General features: G+C 38.2%; 2 protein-coding genes across 2 annotated transcripts; one reads left to right on the top strand and one right to left on the bottom strand.

The window, feature by feature from the left end:
* Positions 1 to 145: 145 nt before the first annotated feature.
* On the top strand, positions 146 to 2,246 carry LOC146476373 (uncharacterized). The gene has a single exon (XM_085114547.1). It carries the CDS (start codon positions 282 to 284, stop codon positions 1,533 to 1,535), a length of 1,254 nt encoding a protein of 417 aa, XP_084970673.1. The 5' UTR covers positions 146 to 281; the 3' UTR covers positions 1,536 to 2,246.
* Positions 2,247 to 7,088: 4,842 nt separating this feature from the next.
* LOC146476372 (ras-related protein Rab-10-like) lies at positions 7,089 to 13,952 on the bottom strand. The gene is made up of 6 exons (XM_085114545.1): positions 13,783 to 13,952; positions 11,028 to 11,088; positions 9,613 to 9,673; positions 9,103 to 9,180; positions 8,424 to 8,513; positions 7,089 to 7,563 (listed from the first exon to the last, which is right to left on the bottom strand). The coding sequence occupies exons 1-6, from the start codon at positions 13,907 to 13,909 to the stop codon at positions 7,381 to 7,383; spliced, it is 600 nt and encodes a 199-aa protein (XP_084970671.1). The 5' UTR covers positions 13,910 to 13,952; the 3' UTR covers positions 7,089 to 7,380.
* Between the last annotated feature and the right edge of the window lie 33 nt (positions 13,953 to 13,985).

Below are 13,985 nucleotides of genomic sequence, written 5' to 3'. Positions count from 1 at the left end.
GTGGCACGTAATGTACTTATTATTTTTCATTATTCGTACGAACCAGTGTACAAACAAAAACTACGTGATGTTATGCGCTATTAAACCCCTCCATTTTATAATCCTGTGAGATCACATTTCCATGAGATCTCCCGAGTGACACATATATTGTGCACGTGTCTGCGAAATTTCTTTCGTCCAACATAAAGTTGTCAGATCGATCGTTTTTGTGCTTGAAGCGTTTACAGTAATACTTCAGGTTGTTCAATTCGTGCTGCATCTGTGCGACTTTCAACAGAATCATGGGGAAGAAAAATTCTAAAATACGTCCAGTTGTGCAGTACACAACGGACGATGGATTGAACGTGAAATGTGTACGTCCAGTTGTGCAGTACATAACGGACGATGGATTGAACGTGAAATGTGTTTCACTCGCCGAGCTCGAAATGGTTCAAAAAGATTTCATCGACCATATTTCGGAAGGTCGCAAGCAAGCCAAACAGTTATTCAAGGAGTGTGCAGCAGCGGAGGTTAACGCTGTGATAACAAAAGGGAGAGAGGAACAAGGCAAAGGAGTCCCCGCAGAAACAATTGCCGCACTGGGATCAGAAGACGAAATATTCTCATTACGTCAGTCCAGGGACTGTGGAATGTTTGCTGCCATTTTTACAGCCTACAGTTACCACTACAAACTCCGAACGTCGCCGAATGACTGGTGGTTTTGTGTCATCAAACGAGTTGCCTGCGCCATCGACAAGAACTCACAGAAAGAATCCGTTCGCAAGATGTTTGTGGAGCATGAAGGAAAGAAGGATATTACGGTTCAAGTGCCAGACCGCAGCATCTACACCGTCAACTACAGCAGGTTTTTCGATCAAATAACGAAGGCAATTAAGGAAAACGTCAAAGTGCCTGAGTTTGTGGATGGAATGACAGCAGATTTCAGTACCACTACACTAGTGCAGAAGATTGTTTCGCAGATTACACTGATGTATTCAGTTAAGCAATATTTTGACTTTCGCCTTATGCTTGGATGTGGAATTCCGGCGGTGGAGATGATAGGAACCGAGGAAGACTGGAAGAAATTAACCTCCAAACTAAAGGTACTGAGGACACTGCTGAAACCCATAGAGAACGATCTTGGCCTTCCTTTGGAATGGTGGAATCTGGTGCAAAATGTTTTCTGCAAATTGCTTGAAACCTATCAGGGGAGGCCAGATAGAAAATGGTGGAGCCATATTATGGACTATGAGGAGGCTTACTCTTCAGGTGTCTATCTTAGCCGTTCTTCCATAAAAGGATGGATCACTGAGTTTTTGGAGGGAACAAGACATCGGCGTCTTACTAGCGCTGATGATTTCACAAGTGGTCTGGTGACCGTACCACTCACCATCAAAGATCTGTCTGGTGCACAGGACACTGCTGCACTGGTGGCAGGAATGCTGGGTTTTACTGTCCACAGGACAGACACCTCTGATGAGGTGACTGTCCAGCCATTCCAAGGATGGTCTCTTATACTGGGTAATGACTCACCATTCGTTAAAAAGCATGACTAGATTGTCAAAAATTCCAGTACTAAAGGAACCCTTTGATTTAATATGCCAAAACTATGTAGAAAACTTTGATTTTTATCTTAGTTTAGCATGGAAAATTGAAAACTTTGACTCTTGAGTGTCAGAAATGTCATTCGCTTTTTCTGTTTCTTTTGTACTACCCTTAACACAAAGGAAGTTTAATGAATCACGTATCAAGATATTTTAAGCTGTACTAGTTAATCTTGTAAGCAGCTAATGTTTTCCCTGTGTTCCTAGGTCGTCAGTTTTGTGGCCTTGTAAAGGCATATTTGTGTAAGTTAAAACAGTTTATGCTCGGATCCTATAGTTTAAATTTGCAGAAAGTTTTTGGAAACAGAATGTTATTTCCCAATTTTTACTGTAGCTGTTGTTGGCTTTCGATAATGCTAGCTGAACTTTATTTCAATTTTTAACCGGACATAAACGTAAACAAATGGAATTTGTTTCTAGTGTTACGAAGTTTTGAGCTGATATTTTGTCAAATTAAAAGACTAAATCCGAATTTCTAAGACGATTAAGGCCTTTAAATAGGTTTTTACCGAAAAGAATCGTCAGTAGCGTCTGAAAATTGAAGTTTTATACATTTCAAATTGAGCTGTATACTGTACCTCAATTATTATATATGCCTATGTATTTTAAAAGCAATTCAAGTAGGACCTAGTAACCAAAAGGTATTAAAATGATTTCAAAACATTTTCTTGAAACGAATAATGTCCTTTGCATTTTTGGTACATATCATGTGACCTAAATGTCGTTTTTCAGGGAACTTACAAGGCAACGGCGACGGCATTACGAGAACAAGAAAGCCACAAAACAATAGCTTTAATGGGGGTAAAAACGCTTTGTCCGCGTGTTATATGTTTTTGTTCATTGCTTTGCCGTCACCAGCAAAACAACAAGATGAAATGACTAAATTCAAGGTTTTGTGGAGAACTTGAGCACACGACGGTGAATTTTTCATTCCCCTTCTTAACTTGAACGCCGTTGCTATCAGTTTAGTTCCCGGATGCTTCGCCCACATTGTACAAGTTGAACGATTGGAATAATCGCGAATTAGTGGAAGTAACGCGAAGTTTATTTTCAAGTGACGTTTTCGTTGCCGTCGTCATGGGCAGATTAGAAATAGAAGAATAAGATCCTCGCAGTTATTTACGCAAATTAGGGACCGGTCATTATTTATGTAGAGGGGTTGGGGTGGGGGGGGGGGGGGGGGGAGAGAGAAAAATATTTTAATAGATAAAAATTTTAGCCAGGCCCTAAAAATGGCAAGTTGCCCCCCTCTTAATTCAATATTTCATTGATAACCCCCTCCCCCCTCCCAAGCGTCAGGAAAGGTTTTATCAAGGGCGAGGCGCTTAGACTTTTAAGAACCAATTCTTCAAAAACTCTTTTTGAAGAAAATATAAGAGATTTTAAGTCACGTTTGCGTGTAGGAGGCTACCCAGATCTTCTGGTCAATAAAGTCCTCGCAGGAGTTCAATTTACAGACAGGAAGTCGGAACTTCGTCAGACTAGCAAAAAATGGGCAAGAAAATATTGCCCTTAGTAACACAATACAATCCATCCGTGCCAAACCTAAAGCACATCTTAATGAGTAAATGGCATTTTATCGAGAATCAACCTTTGCTGAAAGAAATTTATCAGGATCCACTTATTATATCCTATCTTCAAAAGACAAACTCGTAAAAACTGAACTCTAAAGGTCAAGTATACAACATGGGCGACACCAGCAGGAGTCGTGTTAGGCCTGTCAACACTCTTTACAAATATTTTGTTAATTTTGATATTAACTGCAGCCAAAATCAAACCTAGCCTCCCGAGTCCCCAAAAAACGAACGATTGCGTGGGAGGCTAAAACCAAGCCCTGAAACACGCTGATCTGGATATGTCTTTTGTTAAAGTGTGTGTTAAAGGAATAAAGTTTATTACAATATTCTTCTAACTGGGTTGCCCATCTTCACCTGGATCTTTGAAATAAAATTTATCTCGTGAAAGTAATCCCATTTGCAAAAGCACAGACAAGACCCCTTGCAAAACCTAAAAAATGATGACCCCCCTAGTAATTGTTTAAAAAAATTAGCCTCCCCCCCTCTAGCCAATCTAAAACAGCCTTGACACACCTCCTTCTTTTTCCCTCCCCCCTCCACATAAATAATGACCGGTCCCTAAGTAGTAGCCTGCCATACTCTCATCCTCCACTTAGCGCTTTACTCGCCTGCCTTTTGCTTGCCCCACTAGCAGTAGAAGAAACTATTACGTATGTTAATGTACAGGTTGAAGTGATACAGAGTGTAATCACTAGTCTGGAAAATACCACAAGGCAGCTAAACAGGGTGTTTGTGCAACTGGCAGACACTCAAAACAATGAAAGCGGAGTGAGTAGGAGGCGAGAGGCCACGAGAAAGGCAAAACAGAGGAAAGAAAAAAGAAAAAGACTGTGCCAAGCTGCAGTTGTGGAGTCCTTGACTGGGGAAAGTGCAGAAGAAGTTATATTGCCACTGTCAGATGACATGATCTGCCTGCGAAACACTGACAGCCTTCACCCAACTGTTCTAGTGAAAGGCCTAGATCGGGATCAACTTATTTCTGGGGGCGACCTATCTGTTGGTGCAGCCAGTGAAATCCAAACATATCTAACTAGCAAATCCATTGAATGGACCCCATTTGCTGTGTAAACTATTGGTGTGAGATTACATTTTGAAATACTCTTTAGCATTGTTGTATCTTATAGTTAGATTTACTGTGGTACAAGTACATTAAATGTCATGCGGTTCGGGAAGAATTTTAAAAAAAATCCCAAAACTAATGATATCAACCTTCAAACTTTTTAGTCCCCCCCCCCTCTTCTCCAGATCCAGAGTAAAACCTTTCTGACCCCCTCCCCCCCCCCCCCCTTAATAGGGGAGTAAACTTCGCTTACTTCGCCTGGTAAAAATAATGAGCTGATGTTCAAGCAAATTCTCACAACTGACCACAAAGAATACATAGAAAACAGTGAGGAGAATATCCATGTTGATACTGTAATGTGCATTGGCTGAAGGGTTCATGTAATCTGTAACTATTGTGTGTACCAAATTTCATGGTCAAGACAAGTTAATTTTTTCAACTCAAACATTGACATGGACACTAGGAGATCAGTACACACTTTGGCCTCACCCCATTGGGATAAACCACCTCAACCTAAAACAATTGGTTCCATTTATGGAACAATGCCTGTAAACAGCTCAAACATGAGTTTTCTTTCGCATGAGGCAAAGCCACTTGTTAAGGGCAATACAAAGGTGAAGGAGTTAAAGACGTCTTCTTGTATGAAATCTCTCAGGAGATTAAATAACTCATCTTTTCCACTGCTTGAATAAAACAGTGCAAGTGCGAATCCCAAACGGGGAAGCCTGCTGTCATGAGCTTAATCGAAAAGAATTTAGTCAATTACGAAAGAAATGTGATGCTATGTTGTTGAACAAAATGATGTGTTGTTTCTCAGTCAGTAACACAGACAAACAAAGGAAAATCTGAGTTCTCCGAACAGGAGTCGAACCTATGACCTTCCGTTTACTAGTTCGGATGCTCTACCACTGAGCTACAGGAGACTTGGTGTGAGCTAAGGCCAATAAACAAGGTTCATGAGACAAACATTCTGCATACTGCTAGGATTGAATGTCGATGAGTGGTATATGTGCAAGAAATGTGATATAATGTTTTAACCCTGGTGAATAAATAACAGATGTATTCACTGACTGAAAAAATACATCTATCAGTTTAGTCATATTCACTCATTTGCATGTCATACCATCTTTATTGGTTTTTATTTACCATCCGGCTTACTGACTTCACTTTTTTTGTCTTGGTTACATGCCAAACCCATGAACACTGGGCTATTTCATAACTACTGTTTAACTTTTCTCTAGACTAAATCATTTTATAAAAACGTGTACACAGGCAAGCAGCAATAATTATTATTACTGCATGAAAGAAAGGTAGTGTTTGCTGATGTTTATAATGACGGGATAAACTTCTGCAACATATTATAACCAACTGATTGCAGTATACAAAATGTTTTAAATTTCTTCTCATTTGCTGAAAACTGAATAAATTGAAAATCTAAAGCAATCATAACTTAAGTTTATCCATTTCTCTGCTCTTGCCTCCTGTTGCATCATAAAGTTTGTGCTTTGATTTCTGAGCAGTTGGTTTGGTGCATTTTCATTTTTTTGGTGATTGCCAAATTGAATTAAGTTATGGTTTGCATTGGTGCCTCCACAGCCAATTAGAAAACATTCTCCCTTATTCAGCGAATAAAGCAATCTTTTGAATTCCTAAGAAAAAAATGATAATACCCCTTTAGTACATGTATATAAACAAACAGCTGAGAGAAATAATACGAAAGCAAACATGAAAGTAATCAAGAGTAAACAGGAATTTGAATGGTCACCTATGGTCACCTATCCAGCCTGAATTTGAGGATCACTTTTGAAACTTCTAATCACAACTGCATCACACACACACAGGTCAATTATGAGAGTAATAAAAATGATCACAAACACAACAAAATCTCCAAACTGTTACCACAAGAAATATGTGGAGAAGTGTTAGGAGAATATGAATGTTGATCTTGCGGATTAAAGTGTTATGGGGTCACATTTTTACACTGAATGCCACAAAATAGCACTTTCTGTGCATTCTGAATGAATTGCCTGGAAGTTTTCTGTGGGAAAATCTCTTGATGAACGACAAAACCGTCCGAACATAATGAAGAAATATTATGGTGCTTTTTGCGACTACCATGTTTGCAGAGGTTTATATTTGATATTTCTGTTTTCTGTGGTGAAGGAAATCAGAAGCAACATTATAAAAAACACTAATGACAAGAGAAACCTCTGTTAACCCTTTAAACCCTAACAGTGATCAGCATCAAATTTCAATGCTTGTTCAACCATTGAGGGTGAATTTTCCTGATATTTTAATAATGTTGCCCTAGAAAGTATGGAGACAAGAAAGGAGAAGCTGTTCTTTGATATTAGGGGTTAAAGGGTAACGTTGAGGGTGGTGCCTCCGATCCTAAAGCAGAGATGTTTTTGCACAGTTTATGCCTATGTGGGAAGCCGATCCCTTCAAGGGTTATTGGAATCCCCCCAAAATTGGGGGTAACCACACACTTTACAGAGATAGGTTAGCAACAAGTTCAACATATATTCTAAAAATCTTTAAAATAAAGAAAATGTATGGAATTTATTTTCCAAATTGAACCTCAGCTGTTTATGAAAAATGTGGGGTTACCCCTTCCCCCCTTACCCCAGCCCCAAACCCAGTTGTCTTTTTGGATTTCGAAAGCCATCATTCTTCTTTTCCTACATAGTCGTAAACTGTGCAAAAATTTCTCTGAATTGGTAGACACCCTCTCCCTTAAGAAATCAGAGGTTTTTTTTGGACCATTCCGAGATATGCAGAATGTATGCGCAGTAGCAAAGGGAGGCACTGTCGCATCTGGGCCATGAGAAAATTTTGTAACTGAAATGGAAACAAAGATAACACTGGTTACTAAAAATCTGTTTGCTTTTTCTATTCAGTAAAACAGTCAATTCCATGGAAAACCTGGCAACATTTCAGCTACATGTACTATCTTAGTACAGAGACATCAACAACTTACATGTACAGCAAGATTTAAAACACTCCACCTTGAGAACAGATACCTGCAGAATCCACTGTCCCTTATCAAGTCACATGCAAACACTACATACATTTGTTAAGCTAGAGGATTATCCCCCTTACATGGATTTGACTGTACATTCTAGTGAATTGTTAAACAAAAGTAACTGCCTCCACATCTTCAACAGCAACCACCTTTCTTCTCTTGCGTATTGCTAACATGGATATTTTGAGACGTCTCCTCACTATCCTTGGTCAATTGTTTCTTAAGAATGTCTTCTGCTAGGTTGTAAAATGCCTGCTCTATGTTGACGTTAGTCTTGGCGCTTGTTTCCAAGAACCGGATGCCATGCTCTCTGGCAATCTGTGGCAAAAAGAAGATCAAATTGGCTGGATTGCCAGTGCTTACTTTCCCATTAAAAAAAGGGGCTTTGTACGTTGTAGGGCAAGCCTTGTATTTTTACACCAGAACAGGAAAGTATGTATGCTTCAGCCTGCAGAAGTATGTCTATTACTGTTTTGTAAGGTTGGTACTTGGAATAGATACCTGTAGGCCAAAGGCTAGTGCTTAATATTAATTTGTGTTGCAGAGAAACTCACACCCCTCCCCTCATGAATGCAGATTCTTCCCAACTAGTACTGCAGGTGAAGTACCTGACTTTGTGAGAATGGGGGGGGGGGGGGGGGGTTGATGCAGAAGCAGTTGTAAGAGGCATTTAAAGTAGGAAATGAAAGCAGTGTATTACATTTACATGAATAAGTGCTGCAATACTTGTCAACTTTTTCTAATGAAGCCCTGATTTGACAGCCGTAATTTGTTTGAGAGGTGGGGGGGAGGGGGGGGGGCATTTGTTAAAAACACACTGCAAACAACAATTTTTTTTTTCACAAAACATAACAATAACTACATGACTTGTGCTCTTTTTCCCCTTAAACCAAACAACAACCAAAGGAAACTTAGTCTAAGACGTCAACATCACAGTTTCCACAGTTGTATCAAAACAAACCATGAGGCTGTTTTGATGATCTTGGAACACACATCCCTCTACAGAGCACTGGTGAACGCAGCACTTATAAAACAATCAGTTTGCTGTTATGTACCACATTTCATTATTGTAGGGACAGCTCTTTTGGGCAAATTACTTAAGGCTCTTGGCTTTTGAATAACTGGGACCAGATCTCCATCACCATGCACAAATGGTCACAAAACAATCTTGAACAAACCTGATCCCCACGTTCCTTGCTGACGACTCTTCTGTCATCCATATCACACTTGTTACCAAGAATCATCTTTTCAACATCCTCATTTGCATGCTGAAAAGAAGTAGAACAATTATTCAGAAGCTGCAGTTACGATGACGACAAAAGCATTAGGTAGTGGACCAAGACAGTATCCCTAGCAGACAACTTGCTATACTCTTGCCATTTACCTTTGTTAAACTGTTTCCATCAAAGTTACACTTGGAGGAACAAAATTTTGATCATACAGTCGACTCCCAATAACTCGAACCCTGGCTAATTCGAACCTAGCGCTAACTCCAACCAATTTTCCTTTCCTTTCTGATAACTTGAACTGTTTTCAATTTCCCTTGAAGGTTTGAGTTATCGGGAGATGACTGTAGTTTTGATCTTGGTGATAAAAACCTAAAAAAGGCAGTCATCTTTTGGGTAGCTGGACTGTTTTGGTTTCAGTGACAACATTATCTAGCTTTTTGGTGGAATGCGAATTTGAGGCCTGTATTAAAGTATACATTTCTTTTTAATTTAAACCCGTGTCCAACAAAATATAGATCACAACAAATTATCTTCTAGAACTCTGTAGACAAAGTATGCTTAAAACTTGCTCATTTTATCAATTTCTTGAAAACATGTGAGGTGTTACCTAGGGTTAAAGACACATTACCTCTTCAATGTTCCTTAGCCATTTTGAAATGTTATCAAATGTCTTCTCCTGCGTAATGTCATATACAAGCATAATTCCCTGCACGAGAGAATTGAAATGTTAAAGAAGTTGCCACACCAGTAAAACCTTGAAACGTTATAAACATTAAAAAGCAAATGTTTGGGTGCTAACAAAAGGAAGCAGTTTAGCAGACAAATATCTACTTCAATAAAATTATTTGCATCACACTTGGTGTTAAATTTGATATACACCTGTATCTTGGCCCATTATGAATCCAGCCTTCATTTCATACTTGTGGCTAAATATTCTTCCTGATTGGTTATAGCTTAATTAACATATCAAAGAAGTTAATTACACTGTAACATGTCATCAGATCACATTGATCCCCATTTTCTGGGTCAACTGCGCTGTTATCTTTGTCCTCCAAGGGTACACAGGTTTTGATACATACAACTTGCACATAGAGTAATTTTAAAACAAAAACACTCTCCTTGCAGCTGATTAACTTACCATGGCTCCTCTGTAATATGACGTGGTTATCGTGTGGAAGCGTTCCTGGCCAGCTGTATCCCTAAAAAATAACATTGCCTTTTACTGTTATAATTATTCTCTCACACACACCCACTGGACTTACTTGTTTACCCGAAGTTCGAAACTAGGAATGTCATCACCTGGCCCAATCTATCTTTCCAAAAATCAAGACAGATGCAAAAACATAACGTAATATTTTAACTGAACACTTTATATACATGTGTTATTGGCATAGCTTATCACCTTGTTCAGATGTTAATGTAAGAAAAGGTCATTGGCTTTGTTGTACTACTTGTGGAAGCCGCTCCACTCAGCTTTGTCTCAAACAAGATCATCATTTGCTGTTACGAAAGTTTATTTTTCATATATGGAATGTGGATCCCGGTCTCTACCGAAACAACAGTGTCAGATATTCTCGGAAAATGGAGGGGAAAACAGGTACAGTGTACGTTTGTGGGAAAAGAAAGGGAAATTTAGGAAACTCAGGTTCGTTTACAAAGTGCAAAGATGCTTGGGAAACTCAAACTCAGTAGAAAACAGGAAATCTTTTTTGTTGTTGTTGTGGGAAATTCTAAGGGACAAGTGCTTTTGGAAGTCCACTTGTCTGAGATAAGAGAGTTCTTGTCTCGGATGGCAGATGAGTGGAAGTTTTTTTGCCCTAATTTGTTTGACGAAATGGGGAGGGAGGGAGGTCAGACATTTTTTATTAGATGTGTAACAATATTTATTTTAGTCATTCACTGAATAATACATCATTCTAATGTGTAACAATTATTACCAAAAATCTCCCACACCTGTAAAGGTCTTTTCACTGTTCAGAAATTTATTGCATTATTTGCGATTGAAATTTCAAGTTGACATTGACACAAAAAAGCCGTAACTCTTGGCAAGTAGCACAAAAAGCACCCAAATAATTAAAGGTCTTGTTCGTGGTTTGCTTTTGTGATTGTTAATTAATTTTTATCTTTGTTTTCTGTCGGGCATCCTTGCCAGTGATTTACAATAATTATTCTTACTAGCCAAAATGGCTAGTGAAAGTACTGTCAAAAACCTACTAGCAAAAACTGAATTTTTACCAGTCTGTGGCTAGTTGGCTACCATTAGTCCCAAGCTTTGAGTGATCACAGAAAATCAAAGGTCGCATGCCTTGACTTTCAAAACTCTCCCAGCTATGGTGTATGGGGCACATGGCTATGGTGTAGGGATCAGAGACCTTGTATGTTAAGATAATGAAAGTTGGAGATTCATAATGTATTGTGGGGCTAAATTGCTGTCATGATTAGAGCCTAAGGCTTGAGTTATTGAAATGCTACTGTAGAATGATAAACTCTTCAAAATGTCACAATAGTTACTATCACAATTCAACATTACTTTCTAAACTTGAAAAAACATACCATATCTGGAGCTTAATCTTCTTTCCTTGTAGCTCAATAGTCTTTATCTTAAAGTCGATACCTAAAGAGGGAAGTTTGACTTCAGTTCAGAACAATAATATATTATACATGGCATGGAGGTTGTAGTTAGCTGCATAAGACAAACACAAAACTCAAGATTTGCTATTTAGTATTTCATAGTTGTACAACCAAGCACATTTATCAATCACTGAAACTGCTTTTTTCCACTCTTTTTTTCATATTCCTGGTCCTGAGGCCATGCCAACTTTTAAGGACATTAACACTAATTAAAGGGCTTCATGCAAAGGGCGTATATTGCATACATTTTTTTGCTGAAATTTTGAAAAAACACCTGCGAAAAAATCAAAATTTCACCAAAAAAGGGGTATAAGCCCCCTTCGTGGGAAGCCCTTCAATTGTTGAGGTGTATCCTTAGTGTGCACATAATATATTCATATTGCAATGACAGTAAAGTTACATCACGCATACGCGAGAATGCATACTTAGAAATCTACCCACATATAGGGTTGGTAGGTTGGTAGCCATTGCATTAACTCTGCCTGCAGTTTACTCTTTGAAACAGTTGGTGAACCCTTCTACAGTATATGTGGATAGATCATATTACATTTTCCAAAGACTGTGAGAAAATGACAAAAAAATTAATGTAATGGGTTAAAAACTTTCACCATTCTCCTACCCACGCAATATCTGAATCCTGCTTCCTTGTAGCTCTCAAGGTTTGCAAATGCAGTAATTAGTTTTTCAAAGACTACATTTCCTTAATTAATGGATGTGACCAATTGAATGAATTTGTTCAGAAGACCAACTCATGTAAAATTTGGGATAGAAAGTTGAAATCCAAGGACTTGTTTGCAATGTTGTTAGACTAACAGACACCAAGGCCAGGTGGAGTAAAGACAACTGATATTTTAAAACTAGAGTTGTTTTTCAGCTACATGTATGTATTATACAACCAAAAAAATTCAGTGACCCCTCATTTTTTGGTTTTTGTGACACAAAAAACTTATTACCTACCTACAGCGAAAGTATTATGAATAAAATCAATTTCAGAAGATTTTCACACGAATGTCCTGAACTGTGAGATCACAAGCCTGTAAATAACAGCCAATCATCGGACATTTGTCTGGCAAATTTCAGGTTTTGACCAGCATATGGGGTCCTGGTCGGACATTCTGACCATGCAGTTCTGACACAGATGAAAAGATCATTTAAATTGAACTTCGTGAAACATGTAAGACAGCGTTTTTTCTATCTGTATCAACCAATTGATTTTTATTTGCCCAGTCAAAACTTCAGTCCCTGGCCTGACAAATGACTTCCCTATTGACAAAAACTATTTGCAGGCTTGTATCATGTTCAAAATTCAGCTACTTGATAGAAATTTGCAACTTATTTACATGCCCATACTTCTTGAGAACCAAACAGGTGTGCTTTATTCAAAAATTAGAAATTTTAACTATTCTAGATCACCCAAGTGCTGTTTTTTCAAGCCTACTTGTAAGTTGTACATTTGCACTACACATGCGGTTGTTTATAGCTACCGACAGCTTATTTTCAAAATGAACAACTAAAAATTGTGTGGCTAGCTGTTTAGAGGAAAGACAATCATGGATAAGGTCGGTTACATAATTTTCAAAAAATAGCTTCTGTCCATAATCATTTCTTAACTGTTACTCCAATCCCTAAAAAAATATCATCTATGAAATCATTACAACTTCACTTTTACCGGAAATACCCCCGAAAGACCTCATACAAGAATCCTTGTCCATTTTTAACAAACTTTTTGTTTTGAGCAGTTTATTCAAACAAAATAAATTCTCTATAATTTTTGTTTAACTAAATAGATAATCTATTAGCTTAAAAATTGTTTAAATATTTATAAGTTTTTTTAATGAGTGAGTTAACAAATACAGAGATTATCACTGAAGTAAGCTAAAATTTTTAAATAATTAATATAGAAACAGTTGACAGACGAAAAATCTGTCACAGTATTTTAATTCTTTATATGGAAACGGAACACATATTAAGTAAAGACGTGATTAAAGTGATGAAAATGCCGGGTTCAATCGAAAAAAAAAAAAAAAGAGACAGAAGTTTCAAATCCATGGCAGAAATAATGATCAAAATAAAATACTTAATGATGTCTCTCACACTAAAAATATGGTATTTTGCCAAATTTAACGCAAAACTGTGCATTGCAATTGCACGCAAAACAATTCAAGCTTACTCGATCTTGAGCAAACATGGGCAAGTCGATTTGGTAAGGAATGTGCATTGCGTCCAAAATACTGGTGATCTTTTGGACTTTAGAATGTTGCAATCGATATTATTATCAGGGCTAAAACACAGCTATTAGGATTTTCTTCGAAAACAGCTGCCTTATTTGTACAACTTAGCGTAAAATAGTCGGATTTCATTACATCCCCTACGTTGCAATCTGGCAATGGTAGCCTTCCAAGCTAAACCGCGAGATTGTTCACGAAAGGGCGAAATCATTGGGAAAGTTTGGATGCTAAATATTTAAACGAAATACCCTTGTCTCACTTGAGACAAATTTTTAAATTCTTATCGAACGACAGGTTTATAAATTACAAGGAACAAGCCTACACAGATATAGTCAAGATTGCAGCGTTTGAGCCTGCATTTGCAAGAGCGAAAGTTCAAAAGCGATTAGCTCGCATAAATTCTAACATGAAGTAGCACAAAATGCCATGACATGGCCGCTTCCACCCACCTATTGTCGAAATGAACGTCGTGTTGAACGCATCGTCCGAGAAGCGGAATAAAATGCAGGTCTTCCCGACGCCCGAATCCCCTATTAGGAGCAACTTGAAGAGGTAGTCATAGCTTTTCTTCGCCATTGCTTTTCCGCCTACTCCGAGCTGATCATCACATGCGTACTGCGAGTAAGGGAGTCGGAGGACTGGGAAAGCTTGG

The sequence above is a fragment of the Pavona decussata genome, unplaced genomic scaffold (genome assembly GCF_977016875.1).
Source record: "Pavona decussata unplaced genomic scaffold, jaPavDecu1.1 SCAFFOLD_77, whole genome shotgun sequence".
NCBI lineage: Eukaryota > Metazoa > Cnidaria > Anthozoa > Scleractinia > Agariciidae > Pavona > Pavona decussata.
This window is presented reverse-complemented; position numbering and strand designations above follow the sequence as displayed.

Bases quoted from the DNA above. Each gene is read 5' to 3' on its own strand.
- LOC146476373 (XM_085114547.1), top strand. From the start codon at position 282: ATGGGGAAGAAAAATTCTAAAATACGTCCAGTTGTGCAGTACACAACG.
- LOC146476372 (XM_085114545.1), bottom strand. From the start codon at position 13,909: ATGGCGAAGAAAAGCTATGACTACCTCTTCAAGTTGCTCCTAATAGGG. The intron at 8,514-9,102 runs GTAATGTGTCTT...ACTTCTTTTCAG, and splicing joins GGCTAAGGAACATTGAAGAG to CATGCAAATGAGGATGTTGA. The intron at 7,564-8,423 runs GTTTGTTCAAGA...TTTTTGCCACAG, and splicing joins GCAAGGAACGTGGGGATCAG to ATTGCCAGAGAGCATGGCAT.